Raw genomic sequence first — 22,458 nt, 5'->3', positions numbered from 1 at the left:
ACCGCCTTGTACAAACAATCGCCCAAGCAGCGTAGAAGATTGTGTAGCTCGCCAGAAAAGCAAAAGCTCAAGAAGCCCCCATAGGAGAATCCGCAATTCCAGATCAAAGCTACAACAAGCCAAACAAGAAAAGCTAAATGCAAGCCCGTCCAAGGTAAAAGGTAACAAACACTTGGGCGAAACAAGCAGGGCAACAACGCCACACAAAAAGAAACTCAAAAGATAAAGCTGAATAGCATAGACCGCCGACATTTGCTAGGTAATTAAGGCGGCAAAAGATGTTCAACTTCTAACATGTTAAACAGCTGACGTGGTAAAAAGAAGTTGGTAAAGCGTCGGCTTGTTATTCCTGTCCAGAAAAGAATTATTCCCTTCAGCCATTGGCCTCTCCTGCCGGTCGCTACAGGACTTCGATTTGCTGTGGTGGCGGTGTTGCCTCCATCGCGTTGGGCACTATGACAGTGCCAACAAGAAGGCCTGTGGTAGCCGGTGTGAATGCCACTCCTCCTCCTACCTACTGAGGATAGTAGACCATTCCGGGGGTAGGCTGCTGGTAATAATATGCGTCAGGCCCAGGAACCATGCCAGGAGCAAACGGCTGAGCGGGAGGAAATGGTGCATATCCGGGGACAGAAGGAATGTCGTTGGCATTGAAGTAATAAACAGTGCCATTGACTTCCTGCGTCACCAGGTTGGGGGTCGGTGCTTGTCCAGGAGCCTGAGCACTGGGAACATCACCCTGAGCAGATGCAGCGTAGTTCATGGGGGGCGGAGCTGGCGGGCCTGCTGGCACAAAACTAGGTGCGTTGGCATTGGGCGCCATATTGGCGGGCGGATAGCCTTGTGGGTAGTAGTAACCCTGTTGTGGCTGCATCGCAGGATATGGCTGAGCGTAGTAGCCGGGCTGGCCAAACGTGTTTGGCTGGAACGGAGCAGCATGAATCGCACGCTCCGGAATTTGTGACAATGGTGTAGCCGAGAGCTGAGACTGGTAGGAAGGGTGGCGGGCGTGGACGTCGGGGGGAAAGCCATTAGGTATCTGGGGCGGGACCTGGTGAAGGAAAGCTTGCTGATACGGGGCAGGCGCATTGGCGTTCTGTCGAACAGGAGACTCGATGTTGTCGATAGAAACTGCCTTCTGGGGACGGGGCTGATGCATTGGGATCGAATTGGGCTTGTTTTCTTGGAAAGCAGGCCTTTGGGGGAGAGGGTGCGTTTGTGGCTGGGGCAGAGCGTTGATAGACGACTCCGCAGACGGACCAACCTTCTCAGCACCATCCGGTTGTGTTGGCTGAGATGCTGGAGCTGGAGCTGGAGCTGGAGCTGGAGCTGGAGCTTGCATGATGGGGGCCGGGGCCTGAGCCTGAGCGAAGGGTGGCAGTCGTACAACAGGTTTGTTGGCATCAGCAGGCAGAGGCGGTCTCGAGATCGCAGATCCAGTGGGCGAAAGCATGAAATCACGTCCCATATCATGCGCAATGGAAGAACGACGACTCATCGCAACGCTGGGTGAGTACATGCTTCCATATATGCTCCCTCCCCATACACTTGTTCTCCGAGAAAATGGCCCAGATCCCATGATCGATCGAGGACCTTTGCCCCGGGTCCGCTGCTGGTTAGGCCGCAGCGCCCTTGGGATGAAGATGAAGGATCGATCTGGGTTTGGATATATATAGCGAGGCATAACCGGCGCGGAATGGTACGGCAGCGAGATTCGGACGGGTTTGTCTCGGCGAAGGGGGGGCCGGTGGTCGGGCAACTTGGTGTAGGCCTTCAGCACTAGACCAGGAAACAACTTGGGCCCATCGAAAACATTTGGGAGGTACACCCGGACAGTTACCGTGCCCAAGACTTTCTCTGATGACATGTTACGGTTGATAGGACTCTCTGGCGCTGGCGCGTATGGAATCACACCATTGCCATTGGCAGGCCCTTCAGGGTCTGGACGGTAGCGTGATGGCCGGTAGGGCGCTGGCGGAGGGTGCTCGGCAACCTGTTCATGCATATCATGCTGCCAAGGTCCTCGTGTGGTGGGATCAGAGGGGTTTTGGAAAGGACTGGAAAGCATTGTTAGCATCCGTGTAGAGCGTCAAGGTATCGTGCGGATCCATATAACATACTTCATGGGAATGAACTCTCTACCAAATGCCCCCGCACGACCTCCTCCCCGGCCACGCAATGGCTGACGGGAGTATGGACGGAACCCATTGGCAGCTGGACCGGCATGACGATGGTCGTGCAAGAAGAAGTTGCCCCTGTTGGGTACAAAGGTTGGATCCTCATCCCTTTTCTTCCTGTATTCATCATGCTCCCGCCGCTTCTGATCTTGCAGCGAAGTCCGCGGCTGTTGACCTGGAATCGAAGTCGAGCTCACTATGACCGGCGCCGAATCCTTCACAGAGGGGGCCGTGGCAGGCTTAGTATCTGTCTTTATGTCGTCAAACTCCAGTTCCTCTGCTCTGTTTTCCTTGTCGCCCAAGGTCAGGCCCTCCAGCATGACATCCGCGCCGGCGATGACGGGCTCAGGCTTCTTGGTAGCGCTGTCCTTGCTAACAACATCTGGTTTATGGCGATATACATGTTTAGCTGACCCGTTACCCAGTGCCTTGCGAGCACTCAACAGCCTCGGCGACACTTCATCGACGTTGCTGGTGTCACTATCGTCGGCGGGGTCGTGCTCGTCGCTCGATGGGTCCGTGAGGGAGTCATCGTCGAGGTCAAGGCCAGGGCCGGCCTCTTCGTCTCCGTCATCCTCGATACGACGACGTTGACCGATGGTTTTTTTCCGTCGGGTTACCGCAGCCATTGTGTGGGACCGGGTGTGAGGTCGGGGATAGATCTTAGAGGATGGTGACAGCCGGAGCTGGGAGAGCAGGGAATCGTGATATTAGCGCCCGGGCCGCTTCGAGGGCATGCGTTTGTTTGCTGGTGATGCCGGGCTGTTGGGTCGTCGGGAGCAAAGAGTCAGAACACCTGCAGCCGGAACCGTCCTGCGGTGCAGAGTCGATGGGAACAAACTCGAGTTGGATCCGAGACGAAGGCCGTACGTCACAGTTGGGCGATGGAGCAAAGCGCAACTGCGGCCTGTCAAGAGGGAACGGCAGGGCAGGATCCCCAGAGTCGATCGCGGTCTGGCTGGGGAAGTCCAAACCTGAGCAAGCAGGGCTGTCCAGGTCTCAACTTTGCAAACCAAAAAAAGTGACCGTGCTCCTGTGAAATTTGGTATGGTGTTTCGTTGCAGGCTGCTTTTGCTCTGGAGCGAAAGCGGCCAGGTGACAGACAGAGGCGAGCCAACTCCTCTGACACTCTTCTGGCAGACAGCAACCAGACAGAGTGGATTTGACAGGAGCCCTGTGGCGTGGGAAAGGGCCGGTGGACTGGGGGAAGGGGGAAGGGGGCAGGCACAAGAAGGCCTGAAGCTGAGAGCCGTCGCTTTTTTTTTTTTCCTTCCTTCGAACGGGATGGAGTTGGAATTGGGGATCTGGGAACTGGAAGTCGAAAAGGGTGGCTCAGGCTCCTGGCCGCTGACTGCCCCATGTCAGTCCGTGCGCCAAGGCGACTGCCCGCCAAAGCTGCCAATTTTTTCATGCTTCTGACTGGCACACAGGTCAGCAGCTGGGGACCGTCTTTCCGTCTAGAAATAGTGGAGCTTCAGAAGCTCATTGATCACCTCACAAGGAGCTGATCATTCCCACTGACAACTGCCATCTCGATTCGCGATTGTCCCCATCGAGAATGACGGCCAAGGATGAAGCTCGATCACCCTTGTAGTCGCATCACAGGACAACCAAACCACCTCTTGATGTCACAAACAAACCAATATCTGTACCAACATAAGCAATACTTCGGCACATTCAATATCCTATGGCTCATGAGCACGTCAACCTTCAACACGGCTCGAGGCTGCCTTATTATGCATCTTCTCTGCATATAGGTTTCTGTGATATCACGATCTGATTTGATGCTTCCGAGGCTTTTACGCGGTACAGAGCTCGTTTCTTTGCAGAGGAGATTGGTCTCAGCTATCCTTAAAAGACCTATCACATTGTCTTCAGTGCTCTTATACCAAGTAGGAGTCTCCACACCTAACGTCAGACATTGTGACCTGTGTTATGCCGCCGGAACAATTACCCGTCAGCTAGATTGACCGGCGACGTGGTGCCCCTCTGCCAGAGCGGTATTTTCTTAATCTCATCGGAGGTCCATTCGCATGTGCTTCTGCATCCCGGCCTTATCAGACATATAAAGTGCTCCGTCACGGACATGGCAGAACGGCTTCTTGCGGCCCGACTTGCTGTGTAACTTGCACCGACCTCTCCAAGTGGTATGCTTGGCTGTTATCATATCTTTGATATCCTCGTATTTTCTGTCAAGCTACACCCAAGTCAATGTCGTGTATCGATCTAGAGCGTTGCATTGAGGCTCAGATATTATAGCAATGGCAATATCGACTTGCTGTTCTTGGGCCCCAAATTTCATTCTCAGCTGCGATGTGACTTCAAAAAAACTGACCCGTTGGTAACCGCCTCGTTGTCTTACTTCATATCTACTCAACGTTTTATTCTCCACTGGCTTTCAGCCTCTGCCTTATTCACGAGCACCCACTAGCAGTAGGCTTTCCCCATACAAAAGCCCACAATTGAGTCCAATTTTATATCAAAACCATCAGATGGTGAGGTGGCCGAGCGGTCTAAGGCGCCAGGTTCAGGTTCACCTGAATTCCGCTTGAACCCTTTCGAGGGTCCAAATCTCCTGGTCTCGCAAGAGGCGTGGGTTCGAATCCCACCCTCATCAATCTATTTTGCTTTTTCCTTTTCCTTCCAGGGAATCATTCATTTTTGCACTTTGTTTTGCATAAGGCCTGTGACGGTAATAATTTCAACTTCCAAACTGTCCGTCAAAGAGTTCTCCCTTTGCAGACTCTACCACACAATGTCTCCATCGACTCTGTGCTACAATTTTTAAGGTAGAGTAGGAGGAGAACCCCTAAGCTGGACACAAGCTCGAGCTTTACGATTGTAACCAGGCAAAGCGAGGTAGTGGTTGAAGAACCTGGAGACGGATATTACCATCTATACAGTTCGCTTACTATCACTCGACAAGTGAACTTTCAGAAGCCCTCACACCTGGTGTCAGTCAATTCGAAGATTAGCATTCTCTGCGATGTGATTGGTCAATTGTTGCTATCATCCTGGCGTGGAGCCATGATGTAGGTCTCCGATACGGACTAGGGTCGATTTGGGCACCTTCAAAGATGAAGTGCGATGCCTCTCTACACAAGAGATTGTATAACAACAGACATCGTTCAGAAACGCCGTCATATCTTGCGTATATAGGAACAGCGTTACAGGAGAATACCCATCAGGCAGAGTCGAATTCCGGGCAACAGTTGCAAATCAAGCCTGTAAACAACCCGGGATTTTAGCACGGTTCCGCTATCGGAAGACCCCTGAAACGGGCCACCAAGAGACTGCCGTGGCGGATGGCGCAACCGGCAAAGATTTGGACAGTCATAAATATTTTTCTTCCCCCCTCGAGACACCCCGCCGAGCTGGACGAACTTGGCGAACCAGACCATAAATCATGAGGCCAATCGACCTTGCCAGCCGCTCGGGCGTTGCCCTGAGAGTATGTTTCCTCTTCCAGGGAGAGACAAAAGAGACTCGCCGCTAACATATGTGACTAATCGCAGAGGGCCTTCCAAACCCAGCAGCTTCGCCAAGCAGCGGGCTCGAGACAATACTCCAATATCACCTCCCTCCCACCAACATACGAGAAGCTGCACAGCAAGTACACGGAGGTCCGCAGAGTGCTGGGCGCCCAGCGGCTGACGCTGGCCGAGAAGATCCTCTACAGCCATCTCGACAATGTCGAGGAGTCCCTCCTCAACAACACCAACAATGGCCGCGATATCAGAGGCAAGGCGAACCTCAAGCTCAAGCCCGACAGAGTCAACATGCAGGACGCCTCGGCTCAGATGGCTCTCTTGCAGTTCATGTCGTGCAACCTCCCCCAGACCGCCATTCCCGCGAGTATTCACTGTGACCACCTGATCGTGGGTAGCAAAGGTGCCGATGACGATTTGCAAGCTGGTATTCAGACCAACCACGAGGTCTTTGACTTCCTTGAGTCGGCTGCCAAGAAGTACGGGTTGGATTTCTGGGCTCCGGGTGCTGGTATCATTCACCAGACTGTCTTGGAGAACTACGCCATCCCCGGTTTGATGATGCTCGGTACCGATTCGCACAGCCCCAACGCCGGTGGCTTGTCTACTATCACCATTGGTGTTGGTGGTGCCGATGCCGTCGAGGCTCTTGTCGGTGCTCCATGGGAACTCAAGGCTCCCAAGGTCCTTGGTGTCAGACTCACCGGTAAGCTTAGCAACTGGGCTTCTCCCAAGGATCTGATCCTGCACCTGGCTGGCCTCTTGACAGTCCGTGGCGGTACTGGTTACATTGTCGAGTACTCGGGTCCTGGTGTTGAGACACTGAGCTGCACTGGTATGGCTACCATTTGCAACATGGGCGCTGAGATTGGTGCCACCACCTCCATCTTCCCCTACACCGAGGCCTCAGCCAGATACCTCGAGGCTACTCGCAGAGAGCAGGCTGTCAGGAATGCTGCCGCTTTCCAGAACTTCCCTGGCGCGGGCGCCTCTGAGGATGCGTACTTCAGGTTCAAGGCCGACGAGGGTGCGCAATACGACGAACTCATCGAAATCGACCTGTCCAAGCTCGAGCCCCATATTAACGGTCCCCATACTCCCGATCTTTCCACTCCCCTGTCCCAATTCAAGAGCACAGTTCAGGAGCAGAAGTGGCCCGAGAAGCTTTCGGCCGGTCTCATTGGTAGCTGCACCAACAGCTCGTATGAGGACATGACCCGTGTCGAAAGCATTGTGAGGGCTGCTGAGGAGGCTGGACTGAAGCCCAAGGCTGATTTCTACGTCACTCCTGGCAGTGAGCAGATTCGTGCCACCCTCGAGAGAGACGGCACCCTTCAGACCTTCGAAAAGGCCGGCGGCATTGTGCTGTCCAACGCCTGCGGTCCCTGCATTGGTCAGTGGAAGCGCCAGGATGGTGTCGAGAAGGGCACAGTCAACGCCATTCTCACCTCTTACAACCGCAACTTCCGCGGCCGTAACGACGGTAACCTAGACACCATGAACTTCCTCGCCTCGCCCGAGATCGTTACCGCCATGGCCTACGCCGGTTCCACCACCTTCAACCCCGTAACCGACTCCCTTACCACCCCCGATGGCAAGGAGTTCAAGTTCCCTGCTCCCCACGGTCTCGAGGGACCCAAGACTCCCTTCGACATTGGCAAGGACGTCTTTAAGGTCGCCTCCCAGCCCCCCAACCCCAACGAAAAGGTCGCCATCTCTCCCACCTCGGAGCGTCTTGCCCTTCTCGAGCCCTTTGAGCCCTTCCCCAACTCTGACCTTTCCGGCCTCAAGGTCTTGGTCAAGGTATCGGGCAAGTGCACAACCGACACCATCTCCGCCGCCGGCCCCTGGCTCAAGTACAAAGGCCACCTCCCCAACATCTCGGCCAACACCCTCAACACGGCCGTCAACGCTGAGACGGGCGAGGTCAACGTCGCCTACGATCTCGATGGATCCAAGCACACCATCCCCGAGCTGGCCAACCTCTGGAAGGAGCGCAACCAGCCCTGGCTCGTGGTCGCCGAGCACAACTACGGCGAGGGTTCCGCCCGCGAGCACGCCGCTCTGCAGCCCCGCTACCTCGGCGCCAGGATCATCGCGTGCAAGTCATTCGCCCGCATTCACGAAACCAACCTCAAGAAGCAGGGTGTTGTCCCCCTGACGCTAGCCAACGAGCAGGATTATGATAAGATTGCTGCCGGTGACGAGGTTGCTACTGTGGGCTTGTATGACATGCTCCAGAATGGTGGACAAGGCGAGGTCCAGCTCAAGGTTACCAAGAAGGGTACTGGTGAGGAGTTTTTGGTCCCTGTCAAGCACCAGGTTAGCAAGGACCAGGCTGGGTTTATTTTGGCGGGGAGCGCGTTGAATCTATTGAGTAAGAGTGCTTCTGTTTAGACGGGAGGTGGTGTCTAAGAGGGGGGTGGGTGTGCATTATACGAAAGCAAGCGAGCGAGTTTACGAGATATTCATTTCCTTTTGTTTGTTTTGCATGGTGGCTACCTGGGGGTCAACTAAAAATTCGGTTTGGTGAGGGGGCTCTCTGGCTGGTTGGCATCAGAAAATTGGAGGCGTGTGCGGATGGATATATACGGTCTGGAATTTGAGATTGATAAAGTTTGTGGTTTTTTCGATGTTTTTTTTTTGTTTTGTACATAATACCAAGTTCTCATTGTAGATGGAAATGAAAGAACATATCGAAAGGTTTGCTTGCGTTTGCTTGTGTGTTGGGTCGCATCTTTTTTTTTGGTAGTTGTTCTCTGTGTGACCGATATACAGCCGGTTAGATTGGTGACGGTTGGTCGGCTGTCGAGAGCTATGTATCTAGGGTTTTACAAGTTTGACTAACTGTCGGGCTGTTGCTCCAATGCTCTCTCATTTGGAAAGCTCACTGAAAGTAGAGGGCTTTTTTAGTCGGGTGTCAGTTCTAGTCGTTGGTGTCGCGGTACAAACTTCCGGCGGGAAATGAGGTGCGTTGTTGCAGCCTTGTTATAGACGTTGGGGAGAGGGGCGGGGGATATCCTAACCTACAAGCAGGAGAAATGATATTTTGTATTGTACTGTCGGTGGTCGTTGTCAAGCATAATTTACCTATGTAGGTCATTGGGACTAGTTGTTTCTTACGGCACAGTGTGCGTGTGTCCTACAAGACCGATGGCTCGCTCCATTCTGCGCGTCCACACTGTGCAACTTCGAGAGCTATGCTAGATAAATTTCAATTCGGTGAGCGCTAGTTGGTCGGTGCGAGACCATTCTATTGCTATTTTTACGCCTGGGAAATCATAGTCTTGTTCTATGGAGCTGGGAGAGAGTCGCATGTAGTCGCGATAAGACTATTGCAGGCACCTAGCTCTCAGCTCAGCCTCTCCCCTCACCCATATCGATTTGACTATCTCGTGTCTTATCACCTATACCTGCTCCACTGCAATGCAGTCGCTATGCTCCTCTCAGCCATGTACGCTATCTTCCCAAATCACCCACAGAACTACATAAAAACAAGATAAACTCAATTAACTAGACGCCCCTCCAATGCAGCTATGCTTTGACGAAACCGTAGAAATAGAAAACCACCCCCCCGTACTCCTATAAGAATAGCCCATGTCTTGCTAGACTTCCCTCGACGACAAAAAAATGTATACTGTGTAGAGAAAACACCGCGTCAGCCACTCCTCTCGCCTGTGAATGTGATGCCAAACATGCTTACAACTCCTTTTCTGGTCCCCTCCGAGTCCCTCCCTCCCCGACACCAAGCTTTGTACAGCAGCCCGCCGATAACTCAGCCCAATAACCTTATACACGAATCGTGTTTTCTCTCAGTCAGTTCATACCATACTCGCTCAGCTCAAAGCTCTCCTATTTACACTTCCGCTCCCTTGCCGTTCCGGTCCCCAAAACTCAAAACCCCATCTCGATTCACAACGCTCAGCCCGCTCCCCGTCCTCTTCATCTTTCGTATCTTTCTCTCCACTCCATTGACCACAGGACCACTCGTCCCACTCCCATTCGCAAATTTTGCAATCGCCTCATTCGTGCAGAGATCCATCGGGTCTCCTCCACCCTCAGCTTCCACTGCCGGTGTAGGCATTATGCCCCTCAGGCTCTTCAACGCCCCCACCCAAGCCGGGTTTTCCTGAATAATATCAGGTAAGGTCTCCTCCCAAGGTATATTCAACTCAGCCTGCGCTTCCATCTGCTTTTTCAGACTTTGTGCCGCCTTGCCAAACCGCTGCTTTCTCGTCCCCCGAGCTTCGATCTCCTGGGCCTTCATCGCGTGCCATGCTAGAGAATGAGCTCGCGGGTAGTGTATTCTGGGATCGATGTCCAGAGCGAGAGGCTCATCTTCTACTGGTTTTGCCTTTGGTGGCTGCTGCGAGACTGTCGATGAGACAGCAGACGGCGAGGTCGGAGGGGGTTTGTTGAGGCCTGGAATCTCCAAGCCTGGAGGTGGGGTGGATGCCCCTGGCTGAGAGTATATGAAGTAGTCTAGATCTGTTGGGGTGACCGGACGAGTCGCCTTGGCTGGCGGTCGCGCCTTGGTAGTGATGACGAGTTTCTTGGTTTTTTTCACCCTCGGTGGAGTGCTTACGCTGTTTCCTGTAGAGTGGTTTGTCTCTGTAGGAGGTATTGGAGGGGACTCTGAAGAATCGTCACGCTTACTTGTTGAGGGCCTCTTCTCCAGGGAAAAGTAGTCCGTCCTCGGTTGATGAGAACTGGGCCCGACACTGGACGTAGTGGCAAATATCTCCAGCGACTCGTGACGAGATGTCAAAGTGGGTTTGCTAGGATGAGGGGGGAGAATAGAGTCAATCTCCCTTCGGTCAATGTGACCCCCTTGATCCAAATTCAAGGAGACCGATCTAGAGGGAGGATTCCGCTGGGAAAGAACCTCCGCTGAGCCATTGATTGGTGACGTTGCCGTAGTCCCACTGACAGATGGGCGTGCAAGGTCATTATCTGGCTCGTCGGCGAACTTAAGGGCCCTCATAGGCGCCATTTTTCGGACAGGTTCTTTCGCACTCGGCTTACTGTGCTTCAGACCCGTCCTCCGCTCCTTTTCTGGCCGCTTTTCTGGGGAATCCGGAGCAGAGAGCGAGTCTGCAGACGCACCTGCCCCGTTGAGCCTAGACTCATTTGACTGCGACAGGATTGGGGAAATCTTTTGTCGCTTTTTTGGAGGCTCCATATCTTTCAACAAAGTAGGGCTTATGGGCGCGGTATAGGCGCGGGCTGGCGCCGGTGGAAGTTGGGACCGAGCAGAGGCCACTGTCGTCGAAGCCATCGCGTTGATCACTGGCCTCTGCTCTGGAGGTAGAGAGGACGAGCTCCCTTTGGTCTTTGGCGGGGGGAATGGTGGTGTGCCGTGCTTGGAGTCGGAGTGGGGAAAGCCGGAGGAGGCTGTTTTACGCATAAGCGTAGCTGGTCGTTCCAGCGTCTTTTTCGGGTTTGGCTTTGACGACGGAGCCAAATTGGCGGTCACGCTGGGAAGTGACGTGGGCGCGGCAGGCGCTCGAGGGCGGCTATTTCCTTTCAAAAGTCGAAGGTGCTCAGGGCACATGGGCTCTTCCTTCACATTGATTTGAGCATTGCATTCTGGCCATGGGCAACTGTCCACGTCACTCGGCCCATCGCGTTCACTTACAAGAGGACGGCGGGGCGCAGACGACTGTGAATCAGACATGGCGGCGGTGGCCTCTCGTGAGCCCTCTTCATGGGAGGCTGTCGAGGCCGAGACTCGCAAAACGGTCCGCGCAGACGATGAGGGTGCCAATGCCGACTTCTCATAGTACTGGCGTTTCTTGGTCTCTGGCGGGCCACTGCAGTTTTTGCAGACCCAATTACTATCCGAGAGCGTGGTTAGTCAATGGGGTTGGAGGTTAGGAGTGAGGTGAGCATGCTGAGAGATAGGATGGGCTATGGCAAAGATTGAGAACGTAAAACAACAATAGAGTGAGTTGTGCGGCGCGGGAAAATAGGCTATCAGTGGGGCACTACTCCATATAACATGGGGGGGGCGGGTTGGAGAGGACAGCCAACCAGGAGCGAGGGTTTGGTTACCATCTAGGACGGCTAGCTATGCGTTGTATCGAATAGGTGGCAGGCTGTCAAGATGCCGGGGAATGATGGAAGCTTGGAGATAAAGATGCAAAACATACCTTGGGTCTTTCGGTAGTGGCCTATGACAGGCAGAATGATAACATCTAGTGCAAAGTCTACAACGAAACAAAGCCTTGTCGGGCGTTGCTTCTAATTTGCAACGCCTGCACCGCGGCATGGGTCCTGCTTGTTCGTGATGTCGACCTAAGTATGACCTATGTGAGATGATTAGCGCCAATACAAGAAAAAGACTATCTACGATTTCAGGGAGGTCCAGAAATCAAACAAGACATGTGCCTCAGGTCTTTTCAGTTTATGTTTGGTCATCATACAGCCAGCTCAGCGGTTTTATGGTCCATGTTGGGCGACGAGGTAGGGCAGACAAGGTTCGGAGAACTTCATCCGCCAGATGTCCACCACAGCCTTTGGCCCCTTGTTCGTAGAGATGAGTGAAGTCGAGACTCCGTGTAGCGGTGGTGCTGAAAATCATGGTCTCCAGCATCGATGTTCCTGCCACCATGCGAACCGCACATTGCCAACAATCTCTAGGTAGCGCGGAGGAAGTAGCATGGCAACAGACGCGCCAAGGCGCAAGGCCCCGTCACCCAGAACCATAATACCAGAAGAGCACACGCGGCTATCAAACCTTTTACCAATTGCTCATCATTGACACGTAAAAGAGGTGAAGAGAGAGGTGGAAATGAAAGTGAAGCTTACCTGAAAGACAAGTGCGGAAATAGGTAGGCTTGTTGACTGACACTCCCGTCCTGTCGCTTTCTTTTTGGCTACCTGTATCTTGCTCCCACTCCGCTTAGGTCTGAGTGCGACTTCGTGGTTCCTCTACGTCCGACCGGCGACCACAGCCCTCAGCAATCCAAGTCACGACACCATGTGCCATGGAAAATAGGGATGGCAAGCTGAACCAATAAAGTCGGGGCAGGACAGAGCTGAAATGAGCTCAGATGCGAGGCCAGTTTGGATTGAGGAATGAAAACGTGGGGAAGGTTGAATTGGAATTGTCGAAGAAACAGCAGTCAGCAGCCTAGTAGACGGAGTTATGAGGGCCCGTGCGCAACGGGTCCCGGCAGAACTGTAACAAGCTTCGACTCCGCCTGCTGTATTAGGGTTAGCGCACATTGGCAAGGCAGCAGAGCGCCCGCGATAACAGATTGCGGTTTGCGATTACGCAGAAGGGAGTCCCCTTTTCCGACAGCTGTTCAGCAACTACACCATGCCCGAGCTGCGATATCTCTGTCAAGCCTCCAATACTCCAAGAAATCGATCGCAATAATCGTTGCACCGAATACAGAAGAACTGCATGGACTTTCTCAAATCCGCCGTCGCTTCGGCGATGGCAGCGAAGGGACCGCCATTCCCCTATAATTTTGGCGATAAAGTCGACCTTGACCCCTCTATATGGACTCTGTACAATGGCACTCGGCGGGTAAGCTTCGCAACCCAACTTTTCTCTACCGTATGCACAAACCCGCAGAACACACCTTAGCTGACTATATTTATGGAGTAGGAAGATGGTTCCGATTGCAGTATCTTCTCATTCGAAATCGCCGCGAATCGATCCGCCCTCCCTCTCGCCAGAAATGCGCTGAAGAAGCTCCGAACACTACGACACCCGGGTGTAATAAAGGTGCTGGATGCGGTCGAGGTACGAGCTTGCGCGACAACCCGGATACTGCTTCATACTGAAATGTTTGAAAAAGTCAGAGACGTATATATACATCGCAACGGAACGCCTAGTACCTCTGCGGTGGCACGTTAAACGAAAGAGTCTAAGTCCTGAGACGGCGAAATGGGGTCTTTACAGCATCGCGGTTAGTTTCATTCGACTGTGTGATGTCTCTATCCAGGGTTTTGTAATGCTGATAATGACCCAGCGAACCGTCAAATTCATCAATGATGAGGCCTCGTCAGTCCATGGCAACTTGAAGGTCGCTTCTGTTTACACAACAGAAAGTGGCGAGTGGAAGCTTGGTGGTTTTGAGGTTTTGAGTAATGTTAAAGATGACGAGGCTGTGATCTATGTAGGTTGGAGCTTCCTCTCCAATGTGCGACCGACTAACTGACATGAATGTAGACATATGGCAGTCTTGTCCCAGACTCAGGACGGTATACACCGCCTGAGCTAGCAAAATCGGGATGGGATGCGATCAAGCGCAGTCCTCACTCTGCTGTAGATGCGTACGACTTCGGTGCGCTGATCTTCGAGATTTTCAATGGCAGTTTCAGCAGTGACCAGGCTGGGCAGACGAAGAATATACCGCCCAGTCTTCACCCAAGCTATAAGCGTCTCGCCAACCCAAATCCCAAGGCCAGACTCACAGTGGCTCACTTCCTTGAACAAGGCCGTCGAAATGGGTCGTTCTTCGACACGCCTCTAATCAAACTAACCGAGGGAGTTGAAAATCTCGGGGTGAAGACGGAGGAGGAAAGAGAAGTGTTTCTTGAGTAAGTGTTTGATTTTTTCAAGTCATAAAACGAGCGTTTGCTGACTCGATGCAGTGATCTCGATCAGCTCACCGATGATTTTCCGGAGGACTTTTTCAAAATGAAAGTCTTGCCAGAGCTATTGAAATCAGTGGAATTCGGAGGCGGCGGTCCCAAAGCCTTCGGACTCGTCATGAAAATCGCCACGAAGTTATCGAATGAGGATTTTGACGCCAAGGTCCTTCCCGTGCTTCTTCGACTATTTGGGAACCCTGACAGAGCTATCAGGGTGTGCTTACTTGACAATTTGCCCCTCATGATTGACAGGCTCTCGCAAAAAACAGTCAATGACAAGATCTTTCCACAAATAGTAAGTTAAGAGTCATAACTAGTGGTGCGGTAACAGGTGTTGACGTAGTCTAGGTTACGGGGTTCACAGATGTAGCACCAGTTGTCAGAGAACAGACACTCAAGTCTGTCCTCACAATCATCACCAAACTTTCCGACAGAACTATCAACGGCGAATTGCTAAAGTACTTGGCCAAAACAGCCAATGACGAGCAGCCCGGTATTCGCACAAATACTACGATTTGTCTTGGGAAAATTGCCAAGCATCTGGGGACTTCTTCCCGTTCCAAGGTTCTCATAGCGGCCTTTAGTCGCTCACTTCGCGATCCATTCATTCATGCTCGAAACGCTGCCCTGATGGCTCTGTCTGTCACATCGGAGCACTTCTCCGACGAAGACTGCGCGACTCGCGTGCTTCCAGCCATCTGCCCGTCGCTCATCGACAAGGAGAAGCTTATTCGAGACCAAGCAGTCAAGACACTGGACGTGTACGTCCAAAGGATCAAGAAGGCAGTCGAAAGCATGCCCGAGACAGCTCTACCACCAGAAAGCGCGATCTCTGGGAACCCCAGGATGGGCACACCCCAAGCAGAGGCAGCAGCCGGCTGGGCAGGCTGGGCCATTTCGTCTTTTACAAACAAGCTCTCCGCTGCAGCAGGGGATATTACTTCTTCCAACGGGGCATCCTCTGTCCCAGCTTCCTCGTCTGCTCCTCCCTCGCGCCCACCAACAGCAGCTCCCATCACGTCCAACTCCTCTGCCTCGCCACTCCACCGGCAAGCAGTCAAATTCCCTCCTCCATCAGCACCCCTCACCCGAAACCCATCGACAACAGGCGAGTTGTTTTTCCCAGAGGACGACAACAACGATGATGGTGCCGACTTTGACGCGTGGGGTGATATGGGCGACATGGACGACGATGATACATCCACTCCGAACAAGATGACTGCCTCGATATCGAGCAATCAGTCAAACGACAATCCGTTTGCGGAGCCATCATCGTCAAAGAAGAAACCTGCAGTAACGACAACGGCGTCAAGTAAACCGTTTGATGATGGCTCGGAGCCAGATTTCGCGGGGTGGTTGGCGCAGCAGGCGGAGAAGAAGAAGGGAGGAGTGTTGGGGGGGAGTAAAGCTTTGCCGAAGGGGTTGGGTAAAACTACCACTGCGACGACAGCAAAGAAGACGACAGTGCCGGTGAAGAGTAAGCCAGTTGTGGTGAAGAAGAAGATCGATACCAAGCCCAAGGATGATGATGGGGACGATGGCTGGGGTGGGTGGTGATTTTCGCTGCTTGAGAGACCTATGTATGACGATATGAAAACTGGGTACTTATAATATAGACCGGTTTTGGTCAGGTGTTTGGTGGAGGCGATCGAAAAAGCATGGGAAGCAAACTTGGAGGGGTTTTTTTCGTGTTGTGTTTTGGGTTTGCATGCGAGGAGAAATGGAGTTGCGATTGATGGGCGGCTTGTTGAATGTGCTGTAGATAGTTTACAAACCAAATAATGGGAAAGCGAGGTGCAAGCCGCAAAATCTTTGGCAAAATGTTCCCAGGATTACAATGTATTCGACTGGTCGCTACTTGCTAGTTGCAGAAATCAGATAATTATTTTGCCGGTTGCCCCGTAGGCACCAAACTCTTCGCAATCGCTATCATCAAATGCAGCCCCCAGCCTTTCCCTCTCTGCAAAACGCAGTCGCAACTGATCAACCCTATTGTTGGTACATATTCCTACAGAGCGTGTTCTGATGGATTGCGAAGAAAGAAAAATCACTGCATATGCTGATACTTCTTAGCCATAGTCGTTGTATCCCCAAATTATCAGTTCACCAAAACTCCCTGCAACTGATCGCTTCACCTGCCCCTCGATAACCTCAACGAATGATGATCTCTTGCTCTCCATGGGGGTGATGGGGGTCACGTCGCTCGCATCGTCGGGAGAAGCGGATTCCTGGGGAGTGACAACGATTCCTGGGGAGTGACAACAAGCTCACCAACCCGAGCTGTAGCTTCCTCTACTGTCACCAGTGGCCCAGCGGGCGCGGGTGTTGGTACTGTTGGTGGTGCTGATGAAGGTCCCGACTTATCCTTGGCTTTCCTCGCAGCCTTGTAATTCGTCCCAGACTTTGTCCGTTGTTTCTGTCTGGGGTGCTGGAGTCGCCTCTGAGCTTGGTCTTGCTGTCTTGACCCCGAATTGCTTTTGCGGCGTTCTCCGCGTGATTCGTCCTTGCAATAGTCTTCCGAGGGCCCGTCCTATCTGGCCTCCGAGTAGTCATTGAGGGCCACGCAGACGGCGCCACGATGGTGGCCGTTGTACTGTCTGATGATTTGTTGACTGTGAAGCTCCCAAAGGCGAGCGTAATGATCGCTGCATGCAGTGACGAGGTACGCACTATCGGCGCTGAAGGCACAGTCCCAAACCCATCTTTGGTGGCCAGTGAGTGTGGCTTCGAGAGGGAACGGTCGTGGTTCACTATCTGGACCCTGGGGTTCCATCTCTTTGACCTCCCAGATCTTTGCGGTATGATCCGCGCTGCATGTTGCCAATTTCTTGACGTCGGGCGAGAGGAGAATGCGGGTGATGTAGTGACTGCTGTGTGCTGAGAATTGGGTTAGGGGTACAAGAGTGGTGCGCTCATACTGCTGTTCGAGTCGCCAGACGAAGACATTTCCCTTCAACGGCAGGTCAGCACATCTCATTATCACGAGCTTCAAACGAGAACATGAAAGATCCACATACAACAGTGTTTGCGGCGCAGAGAAGGGTCCCATCGGTTGCCACGGTGACACTTGTCACAGACACATCTTCCTCTGGGATTAGTTGGTGCGAGCAGGTATTCTCGGCCAGATCCCACAGTCGGATGCTGCCAGCGCGGTCACAGCTGATGATTTCACCCTGGTTGGGATGAATTACGACGTCATTCGCAGGGGATCCATGGTTGTAGCTGCGCTGTATTGTGCCAGTCCTCGTCTCCCAGATCTTGACGGTTCCATCCTCAGAGCTCGTGACCATCCATTTTCCCTCGCAGTGGAATGCAACACCTGTGATGTTGCCCGTGTGGCCCTCGAAGACGAGAAGTGGCGCAGGGTTTGTCGATCGGATATCGAAAAGCTTTACGGTGTGGTGGCCGGCAGCAGCGAGGTAGCGCTTGTCTGGTGAGATGCAGAGTCGGTTGACCTGCGAATCAGGATGTTGGATCGTTCGGGAGCAGATGCCTGATAGAGCTTCCCAGAATCTGAGCAAGAGTGTTAGCCCCTTGATACGAGAGAATCTGCATTTCGATATTCCGGCTTGTCGTACCGTATTGTGTGGTCGTAACCCGCTATTATCGAACCCCAATGTCAGCCAGGCGTGTCAATAGCGAGCAGCACCGAAATAGGATCTCTCAGAAGGGTCGCAACATCGTATAGCATGAGAGGAAAACTCACCGGTGCATAGAATAACGGACATCTTGTTCGCGTTGTTGCTATGAATCCATGATAGAATGCGACAGTCGGGAGAGGCTGAGGATTTTGCGGCAACTGTGGGCTGCACAGCTTCGGCTTGACGACGTTGAGCTGCTTAAAAAGAAGCCGTCGTGCAGGGAAGAGCGTATCCAATTAAAGTCACTGTGGGGGTAGAGACGATAGCCCCACAGTTGATCGGGCTGGAAGGGCAGCAAAGTGGGGCTATTCCATCGGCAGCTGCGCCATCGTGGGGGTCATGTTTGCGGTCGTCTCCACTTATGTAACCTCTGCCACTGAGTAGCAACGTTGGGGATAACTTCACTGTGTTTGGAAGGCAGGGCAATCGTGCCTTCCAGTATAGACGAAATAGCCAGACCATTTATCACGTGGAATTTTGCTGAGAAAAGAGCACGACAATATTTTTCCAATCGAAAGAACTCGAAATACATCCACAGAATGCTATCTTATCAACATTCTCATTGCAGTAAAATCATTCCTTGTGTTTTCAACAGCGAGAATTTTATTTTGACGCTCCGCACAAAGTTTACGCGGCTTTTCTCAGGGCCAGCCACATTTGTATTGGGCACGGTATGCTGAAATGGTTTTCTTCAGTTGGCCTCCTTATTATACACCACCTGCTTTTCCCGTACTACCGATTCACCACTCCCTCCCTACCTACCTGTATCCCATACATTGGCACACCACGATCTAGGGGATCATTTGGCTCTTTTCGATGTCTGAGCAACGATTGGATACATAGACCAGCGGTGTTACCCTGTCTGTACGCTCCTTTGGAACCGCATTCTCTTCCACAGCCCGGATGGACAGGTTTTCTACCCCTGAACGTCTCCAAGTGGCTGGTGACGGGCGTCCGGATCAAGACGATGTGGTGTCACAAACTCCAGGTCGGTTGCTGCTCCATTCAACTTTGGAAAGAGGCGGTCAGGCGGACTTGGGGTTGGTTTTTATCGGGATAGCCGTGCCATTTCCCATGAAGACGCAGCGTGTTGGGGCGACAGGAAGAAGTAGCACCACACAACCTGCATCACATGTCCAAGAGATGAGAATATTCCTGCTAACTCAGCTCAACTGCAGCTCGAAAACCCACTCCTTCCGCGCAGCGTAGATATCAACATCCGTCGGGCTCGCCGACTATATACCTTACCCACCGAGATTATTTACCCTTCGACCTTGTCAGTAATCACGCTCAACCTATGGTATCATGAATGATGAATTTGGATCTTTGGGGTCTCAAGAAAGGCAAGCTTTTCGGCAGCAGGTCCTCATGACAAACCAGTTGCTAGGGCCCCTGGGCTTGTGGCTAGCCTACACAGTGTTCATTCCGACGTTGGACAGACGTTGACGTTTGACTCTTACTTCCATTCAGCTACCCGATGCCTGTGCGGGACGGCCATGCTTGCTGCATTTCCTGCATCCAAGACAGTCAACAGCGGCCAACCTTCCGGATCCGACTCACCGGACTACAATAAGCCACTGCAGTAAACATTGAAGCCGAGCCTACCTGGATCGATCGAGTCCATCGCTGCAAGATGAATGATTGTCTGAGCCTGTGAATCACAAAGAAAGCCACACCCGAGAAGCACCAGCGGTCCCGGGGCCACAACGGGATAACGGCTGGCGTCGCCAATCAGGCCCCAAGTTCTTCCGCGTTGCCTGGATAGAACCAAGCCTGGCTACTCCACTATTACGAAAACACAGCTTGCTTTGCGCTACAAATGTGGAATAGTCGTTCCCAAGCGGCTCTGAAGTGGCTATCGCCGATGCACGTTGCCGTTCTGGTGGCGTTGGGATGATGTTCATGCACGATTTCGCATTCAGGGGTCGTCGACAACCGACGACATGGCTCCATGACGCGAGGCAGGGTAAGCTGAAAGTGCTATTCTTATTTGCTCAAGTTTCCTCTATGCTAACCCATTGTAGCCTGATCAAAGTCAAACGACCGCCTCGAATCCTAGCCAGCGTTACAAAAAGGCCGTACTCCTGCGCGACCCGAACCATACGGAAGAAAGTATACCAGAACACCAAGACCCTTGTTACCTGGGGACCATACCGTAACACCAAGTAAGGCATAACTGCGGAAGCCAAAGTAAACGAATGGAAAACCGACCGCCAACTCGGGAACTCCTCGCACACTGACATAACCAAGGCGATCTGTTATGATGGCTCAGAACACTCAACATGGCTAAGAGGCTACTGCTGAGTGGTAGTATATGCTGGCTGAGCCGAACGCCTCGTCGCGTTGGACTGGTGGTAATGAGGGCATGGTTCCCATTCGAGTCCCGTGTTCTTGCAAGATCCACAACCCCTGTACTGAATTAGCCTGTGTACAGAACGGACATCGAGCCCAAATTTTTCTCTTACCATCGAAGATTGCCTCCGCAAACGTGGCAAGTTGCCGGTTGGTACAGACGACCATCAGACCAAACGCAGCATCCGCAGGACTCGGGATTGTTGTATGAGTTCATGGTGTTATTTAGTTGACTTGTTAAGAAGGTGTTGTTGGGTTCTTGTGGTGTCTTTGTGGGGGTTTGGGGGATAGCAGCTTGAAGGATAAGACTCTGGATATCTCAGGAAACAACAAAGCATACAGAACACGGGGACGTTTGCGGCTTTTATGCTAACGACGATCCGCCACTTTGGTTCACCCGAGGTGATGATGTTGCTTGGAGGACACCATCTCACCGCTAGGAATGCTTCGGATGCCATCAACATCGCATCATCATGTTGCAACAGACCAATGGCAGGCTGAACTCCGGATGACCTTCTCAAGATGGTCTGCTGATTACAAAGCTCGGCCGAGAATAGCGCTGAGCTCGAGTGACAATGCGGAAATAGCACCATGTTTACACATCAATAGGGTCGGCGGCTTTCGCGGGGACAAGCAAGTGAGACATGTTCCTGGCCTCGCCGACGTGGGTAGTCAATGGGTATCCAAGGATCAACCATGTCGACGAGAACCACCTTTTGAAATTCCGTAAAAACATCTCCCGGAGCCTGGAGTTGCCTTGTATCGGGCTGGTCGTGGTAGACAAGGCATCAAGATAACGGGCACCTCACCGAGAGTCGAGATCATGCAAAGAAACTCCTGCCAGTACCCGCGACCCCAGGCCCATGATTCGTCGTTTCTTCTTCGGAGTCAAGTTCTCTACACCCTTCGATGGGCCGGTAGACACCCCTTTGTGCGGCTATCTGCATACGGTCCTGCGCTACAAAGCTAGAAGGACCTACAAAGTGACTTCTCGACTAGTGGCATCGGGCTTCATTGATACTCGAGTGTCAGCAATTGTCGTCACACAGTAAGTGACTTCAGAGTTCGGACTGTTGAGCTACTTTTCCCTATGGATATGAGCTTTCGTTTCTAATGCAAAGGCCCGGGAGCGTACCATTGCATTGGAGAGCATGTCTCGGCAAGCGCATTTTGACACCTCAAAGACAGAGACATAATTCCTGCAGTGACGAACTCCGAGCGAATGAGACATGTCGTTGAGGCGGGGTTCTGTTCAGGTACCCTTTTTTTCTTCTGCCTGTCCCAGATTCCTCCAGCTCATTTCTACGAAGAGTACCGGAGCTGGTGGTACCAAAGAAGCGGCTTAAAAGTTCCGATATGGCCAGTCAGTGACTCGGGCTCATTGTTGCGTCCGAGATCACTTCCGTTCCGCCTTGGCCTCCCAGGGCAGCTTCCGGGGTGGGGGGAGCCTCTATTTCCATGTTGTGCATTGGAAATCTTCGTCGACGCCCTATCCGCAGACATCCTTGACGACCTACCTAGCTCTGCACATGGTGACATGCTGCTTGGGGCAGTTGTGTAACAGAGCTAGGGCTCCAAACCGACCTTGCTGACTGTTTAGCTATCCTCGGACATTTTACGGAACGGAGGACCCGATCATATATCCAGTTCGAGCCTGGGTGCTCAACATTAGAACGGTGTCATGTGGGCTCATGTGCGGATTTGGGCCACCGGGTTCCCTTTGAATGGCTGTGTTGCAGTCGAATCGACGAAACTACCGCCCCTGGAGGGAACAATTGATGCGCACCGTGGCGTTTCATGTGAAGCGAAGAGGCTGCTCCGGATCTTCACAGGGACTTACGTTTCCATTGCTTTTCGGCATTGCGTCTATGATGCGGTCATGATACACCTTCTCGGTGTTGCTCGGTCAATTCATCCCTCATCTGCAACAGTATTGGACAGAGTGACGGATGTCGACAATTCAAATTCCTCGACCGTTATCTCCAGCAGCATGATAAATCGAGGATACCTGTTGATCTACCGAGCAACGAAACAGAAGACAAGAGACTCGTCGGCTGCCTACCTGAGATTATTGCCCACCGGTCAGATTGAGGGGTCTCGATGAGAGAGGCAGGAGGGCGGGAACGTACGGGGACTGGATGGCAAGCGAATGTGGCTTGCTCCTCCAACACCAAAAAGCAACAACGAGCG

At 52.6% G+C, this 22,458-nt stretch overlaps 6 protein-coding genes across 6 annotated transcripts, besides 1 other annotated feature; 2 read left to right on the top strand and 4 right to left on the bottom strand.

Annotated features, from left to right (window-relative positions):
* Window positions 1-514: 514 nt before the first annotated feature.
* On the bottom strand, window positions 515-2,806 carry PODANS_2_12400 (uncharacterized protein; the record flags this gene model as incomplete). The annotated part of the gene is made up of 2 exons (XM_001912021.1): window positions 515-2,057; window positions 2,121-2,806. The coding sequence occupies 2 exons, from the start codon at window positions 2,804-2,806 to the stop codon at window positions 515-517; spliced, it is 2,229 nt and encodes a 742-aa protein (XP_001912056.1).
* Window positions 2,807-4,671: 1,865 nt separating this feature from the next.
* Window positions 4,672-4,794, top strand: a tRNA (tRNA-Leu).
* Window positions 4,795-5,583: 789 nt separating this feature from the next.
* On the top strand, window positions 5,584-8,062 carry PODANS_2_12390 (uncharacterized protein; the record flags this gene model as incomplete). Its single annotated transcript, XM_001912020.1, has 2 exons — window positions 5,584-5,628; window positions 5,693-8,062. 2 exons carry the CDS (start codon window positions 5,584-5,586, stop codon window positions 8,060-8,062), a joined length of 2,415 nt encoding a protein of 804 aa, XP_001912055.1.
* Window positions 8,063-9,521: 1,459 nt separating this feature from the next.
* Window positions 9,522-11,342, bottom strand: PODANS_2_12380 (uncharacterized protein; the record flags this gene model as incomplete). The annotated part of the gene is made up of 1 exon (XM_001912019.1): window positions 9,522-11,342. One exon carries the CDS (start codon window positions 11,340-11,342, stop codon window positions 9,522-9,524), a length of 1,821 nt encoding a protein of 606 aa, XP_001912054.1.
* A 1,734-nt stretch (window positions 11,343-13,076) lies between these two features.
* PODANS_2_12370 (uncharacterized protein) lies at window positions 13,077-15,832 on the top strand (the record flags this gene model as incomplete). The annotated part of the gene is made up of 7 exons (XM_001912018.1): window positions 13,077-13,202; window positions 13,284-13,421; window positions 13,477-13,587; window positions 13,651-13,797; window positions 13,899-14,221; window positions 14,276-14,570; window positions 14,624-15,832. 7 exons carry the CDS (start codon window positions 13,077-13,079, stop codon window positions 15,830-15,832), a joined length of 2,349 nt encoding a protein of 782 aa, XP_001912053.1.
* Window positions 15,833-16,805: 973 nt separating this feature from the next.
* PODANS_2_12360 (uncharacterized protein) lies at window positions 16,806-18,003 on the bottom strand (the record flags this gene model as incomplete). Its single annotated transcript, XM_001912017.1, has 4 exons — window positions 16,806-17,225; window positions 17,293-17,788; window positions 17,854-17,875; window positions 17,982-18,003. 4 exons carry the CDS (start codon window positions 18,001-18,003, stop codon window positions 16,806-16,808), a joined length of 960 nt encoding a protein of 319 aa, XP_001912052.1.
* A 2,207-nt stretch (window positions 18,004-20,210) lies between these two features.
* PODANS_2_12350 (uncharacterized protein) lies at window positions 20,211-20,485 on the bottom strand (the record flags this gene model as incomplete). The annotated part of the gene is made up of 2 exons (XM_001912016.1): window positions 20,211-20,325; window positions 20,382-20,485. 2 exons carry the CDS (start codon window positions 20,483-20,485, stop codon window positions 20,211-20,213), a joined length of 219 nt encoding a protein of 72 aa, XP_001912051.1.
* Between the last annotated feature and the right edge of the window lie 1,973 nt (window positions 20,486-22,458).

Source organism: Podospora anserina, chromosome 2 (genome assembly GCF_000226545.1).
Source record: "Podospora anserina S mat+ genomic DNA chromosome 2, supercontig 2".
In the NCBI taxonomy this organism is placed as follows: domain Eukaryota; kingdom Fungi; phylum Ascomycota; class Sordariomycetes; order Sordariales; family Podosporaceae; genus Podospora; species Podospora anserina.
Note: the sequence above shows the minus strand (reverse complement) of the source record. Positions and strands in the feature narration are given on the sequence as shown.